The sequence below is a fragment of the Hyla sarda genome, chromosome 1 (assembly GCF_029499605.1).
Source record: "Hyla sarda isolate aHylSar1 chromosome 1, aHylSar1.hap1, whole genome shotgun sequence".
Taxonomy (NCBI): domain Eukaryota; kingdom Metazoa; phylum Chordata; class Amphibia; order Anura; family Hylidae; genus Hyla; species Hyla sarda.
Genome location: NC_079189.1, coordinates 110,670,750 through 110,675,068, shown reverse-complemented (window position 1 = coordinate 110,675,068; position 4,319 = coordinate 110,670,750). Strand labels below are relative to the sequence as shown.

The 4,319-nt window shown below is 42.6% G+C and overlaps 1 protein-coding gene across 1 annotated transcript; it reads left to right on the top strand.

Annotated features, from left to right (window-relative positions):
• Window positions 1-1,419: 1,419 nt before the first annotated feature.
• LOC130357523 (uncharacterized) lies at window positions 1,420-3,793 on the top strand. The gene is made up of 2 exons (XM_056560221.1): window positions 1,420-1,533; window positions 1,715-3,793. The coding sequence occupies exon 2, from the start codon at window positions 2,050-2,052 to the stop codon at window positions 3,496-3,498; it is 1,449 nt and encodes a 482-aa protein (XP_056416196.1). The 5' UTR covers window positions 1,420-1,533; window positions 1,715-2,049; the 3' UTR covers window positions 3,499-3,793.
• The last annotated feature ends 526 nt before the right edge of the window (window positions 3,794-4,319 follow it).

Sequence of the window (4,319 nt, the reverse complement as noted above, 5' to 3'; positions counted from 1 at the left end):
TGTGCAATTTTTTTTTTTTAATAACTTGTACTATGGCTTCATGATGGTCGCAAGTATCAGTGTCTAGACCTACTCCAGAAGGAATCAATTTCCTATGTTTCGAGGTGTAGCGGTCTTGAACATTCTTTATATGCATCTTAAAACAGACTTATGGGATTTTAAGTCCCTAAGATAAATGTGTCACAGAGTCCTCTGCGGACCAGAAATTGGTGTGGAAGGACGAGTTGGTGTAGGTTAATTAACAGTGGATTATGAAATTGCTAAGGACACAGATTTAGAAATGTGTCCTGCATTGTAGGACTGGTCTGGACACAGACTGATCAACCATATGTTGGAGTTGGTCACCAGAAATAAAATCACAATCTTGAGATTGTTTTTCAGACATATTGTAATATATATAATATTTCTAACTATATGTATAAAGTAGAGATGAGTGAACTTACAGTAAATTCGATTTGTCACAAACTTCTCGGCTCGGCAGTTGATGACTTTTCCTGCATAAATTAGTTCAGCTTTCAGGTGCTCCGGTGGGCTGGAAAAGGTGGATACAGTCCTAGGAAAGAGTCTCCTAGGACTGTATCCACCTTTTCCAGCCCACCGGAGCATTTGAAAGCTGAACTCATTTATGCAAGATAAGTCATCAACTGCCGAGCCGAGAAGTTAGTGACAAATCGAATTTACTGTAAGTTCGCTCATCTCTAGTATAAAGTATAGGGACCAAGGTTGAAATATAGTTATGAGGTAGAAATGTTTTGAGGTGTCCCCAAGCATTAGTAGTAATAATTATATATCTATATATTCCTGACTAGAAATGAATAGCAATATGAGGAGGACAGTGAGGAGGGATTAGGAGATGTGACTGGCCGGCTGGAACAACGCGTCTGAGCGGAGCGGCGGGAAGCCTCTGCTGATAACCAATGGAGGCTGGTCTCACAAGAGCAGCAGTAATAAGTAATACAAGCTACCTCACAGGAGACCAGAGGGGCCAGTTTGCACTGAAGGCATAACAGCGGCTGGGATGGAGGGAAATCAAGGTAATGGCGGTGATAGTATAAATAGATGAATAGCTGCACCGGCAGAGGAAAAAAGATAAAGAAACATATAGAATTATAGAAACAGAGGGAAAACAGTATATCAAAAAAAAATATATATATATAGCTCCAAGAAATGAAAAATGAATACATATAATGTTTAAACAGTATGTAAAATGGAAAATAGGATACAATATGGGTAATGAAAATAATAAAATAATAAGAATATCTTTATTAAATGAAAACAAAAAAGAGGAATAAGAAAAACTGAAAAAATAATGTTGTGCTGCCTTCGCAATGTATTTTACATGCTTGGCACTCAGCAAGGTCTGTTCCTTTAAGACCCTCCATTTTCTTGAAGCCTAGAGGCGGGCCTTCTCTCTAAAGCATAGGGCTAGATCCGGCATGTCTCATTCATTCCAGCTCCAGCCACCACAGTGACCAGATCCACAGGACTTCTTAAAGCTAATACAGCCTGCAAATCTGATAAATACCAAAGCCTGTGAGTAAGGAATTGTTAGTTAGCCTGTGTAGAGAGATGCTAGGCATTTGTAGATAGATAATGTGTTTTCAGTGTGTAGTAAGTGAGCACATGTTAGACCCTATCTATGTATTAGCTATGCATAATGTAAGGCACTTGAATAGCCATGCTTATATTTGTCTTTCATATGTTTGTTTTACAGTTTTACCGCACTTTCATTATATCTCAGTAAAGATTACATCAGTTAAGCAAACCAGCGTGTCTTTCCTTGAGATTCGGTATAAACTTGATGTGAAGCTGTGTCCACGAGACAGCGGAGACATTATAGTAAAAAGGCTTTTAAAACGTTATCAGAAGCAGTTAATCAGCTTTGAATCGTCCGCAGCAGTAAAAAAGACTCATAAATCCTGTGCCCTGCAGTCTGTGTCGGAGTAAGGGCGCGAAGCACTAGAAAGTGAAACTAATTCTCTCACGTGCTATATCACCGCTGTGCTGTGTCCAGTCATCATCATTATCTACGCTGCCAGCTAAATCAAGATGCAGAACCCAGAGCACAGCACTCTGACAGTTAACCCTCAATGCTCCAATAAAGAGGAAGACACCTTGCCAAGAAGTAGATCTAGGTGCACAACATTGTCTAGAGCGTCCAGTCAAACAAATCTAACTTCGGTTAGCGCCGATGCATCAAGATTTAAACGCCATAGTTCTAGACACTCAAGCACCACCAGCCTGTCATCCGCTAGCGCCATAGCAACTAAGGCAAGAGCGAAAGCAGAGGCAGCTTGTGCAATGGCGTCCTATGCAAAGCAGGAAGCTGAATTGATGAAAGAACAAGCAAAAAGTGAATCTGAAGCACTTAGAAGAAAAGCTGAATTGATGAAAGAACAAGCTGAAGCACTTAGAAGAAAAGCTGAAGTGCAAGCATCTTTACACTTACTGCAACAGCAGAAAAACGCTGCAGCAGCCTTAGCCGAGGCAGAAGTTCTCACAAGGGCTGCCGAAGCTCAGTTCGCTGACATAGAAACCCAGATGTCACCCCTCAGCGCAAGCCAACGTACCCGTGAGTACATACAGTCACAAGCAACCATGTACACTGACCAGCAGTTCAATGACACACCAAGGCCATCATTGACTCCACCAGCAATAAGCAACTTTGATTCTACGCAACACTGCAAGACTGAATCAGAACCTCAGGGTAGGAAGTCAAGTGGTCACATCCTCAGAGACCAATCTGCCAACCTGACAAGAGTGCAAACGGATGCTGATGTACTCCCTCCTCAAGCAAATACAAGTCTGGATTATAGCAGAAAGACTTACAACAGAGGAGAAGAAAGCAGACTTAGTCAAGTACCTCATCAGCCTTACCAGCCGCAGCCATACCCTGAGTTTACACCCAGGAAGTATTCACCAGATGCAGCAAGAGCTACAGAGGTAGCAAGATTCCTGATGCGCCGTGAGATAGTGAGCGCTGGTCTCATGAAATTCGACGACCGTCCAGAAAACTACTGGGCCTGGAAGTCATCTTTCCTAAGCGGTACCCAAGACTTAGATCTGACAGACAGAGAAAAGCTTGATCTGCTCGTCAAATGGCTAGGACCAGAGTCCACTGAGCAAGCCCAAAGAATCAGATCAGTACATGTTCATGATGCAGCAGCAGGACTTGCAATGGTGTGGAGGAGACTAGAACACTGCTATGGGTCACCTGAAGTGATTGAAGATGCTCTTCTGAAGCGGATAGAAAACTATCCAAGAATGACAAACAAAGACAATCAAAAGCTGAGAGGGTTTGGGGACCTACTCTTAGAAATAGAAGCCGCTAAGTCTAGTGGATATCTGCCAGGTCTCTCATACTTAGATACAGCACGTGGAGTTGATCCCATAAATCGAGAAACTTCCTTTCAACTTGCAGGAAAGGTGGGTCACTCAAGCATCAAGATACAAGAAAGAACATCGAGTCGCATTTCCATAATTTGCCTTCCTTGCTGAATTCATCGTAGACCAAGCTGAAACACGCAATGATCCAAGCTTTGCTTTCCTGAACAAGAGAACTGCAAGCTCCCCAAAGGTAGAGCAAAAACATCCAACGCCTTACAAAGAACGCAGAGCAACAGTTTCTGTACGGAAGACAGAAGTCTCGCCTGAGTCTGCAGTCAATCAGGAAGACAACACAAGTAAGAAAGTTGAGGAGCCAGACAAAATATGTCTAATCCACAACAAGCCACATCCACTAAGAAAATGTCGCAGTTTCAGAAGTAAGACGTTAGAAGAGCGCAAAGCTTACCTTAAAGACAAATCACATTTGTTTCAGATGTTGCGCTTCAATTCAGCATCTTGCAAAAGACTGTACAAAAACAATAAAATGCACAGAGTGCAACAGTGACAAACACCTGTCAGCACTGCACCCAGGACCACCACCATGTAAACAAGAAGTTCCAACAACTCAAGAAGATCATGGTGGGGAGCAAGGCGAGAGTACAACGCCAGCAGTAACCTCAAAGTGTACTGAGATCTGTACAGAGCAGGGCCGCCCCAGATCATGTTCCAAGATATGCTTAGTCAAGGTGTATCCTGCAGGCTTCAGAGAAAAAGCAATCAAGATGTACACAGTCTTGGATGAACAGAGTAACAGATCTCTGGCAAAAACAGAGTTCTTTGACCTCTTCGGTGACAAAGGAAGTCCAACTCCATACACCCTGAAGACTTGTTCTGGAGTTGTAGAGACAACAGGGAGAAGAGCAAGCAACTACATCATTGAGTCATTAGATGGAAAGACAAAGGTGACTCTTCCTACCCTCATAGAATGTGAT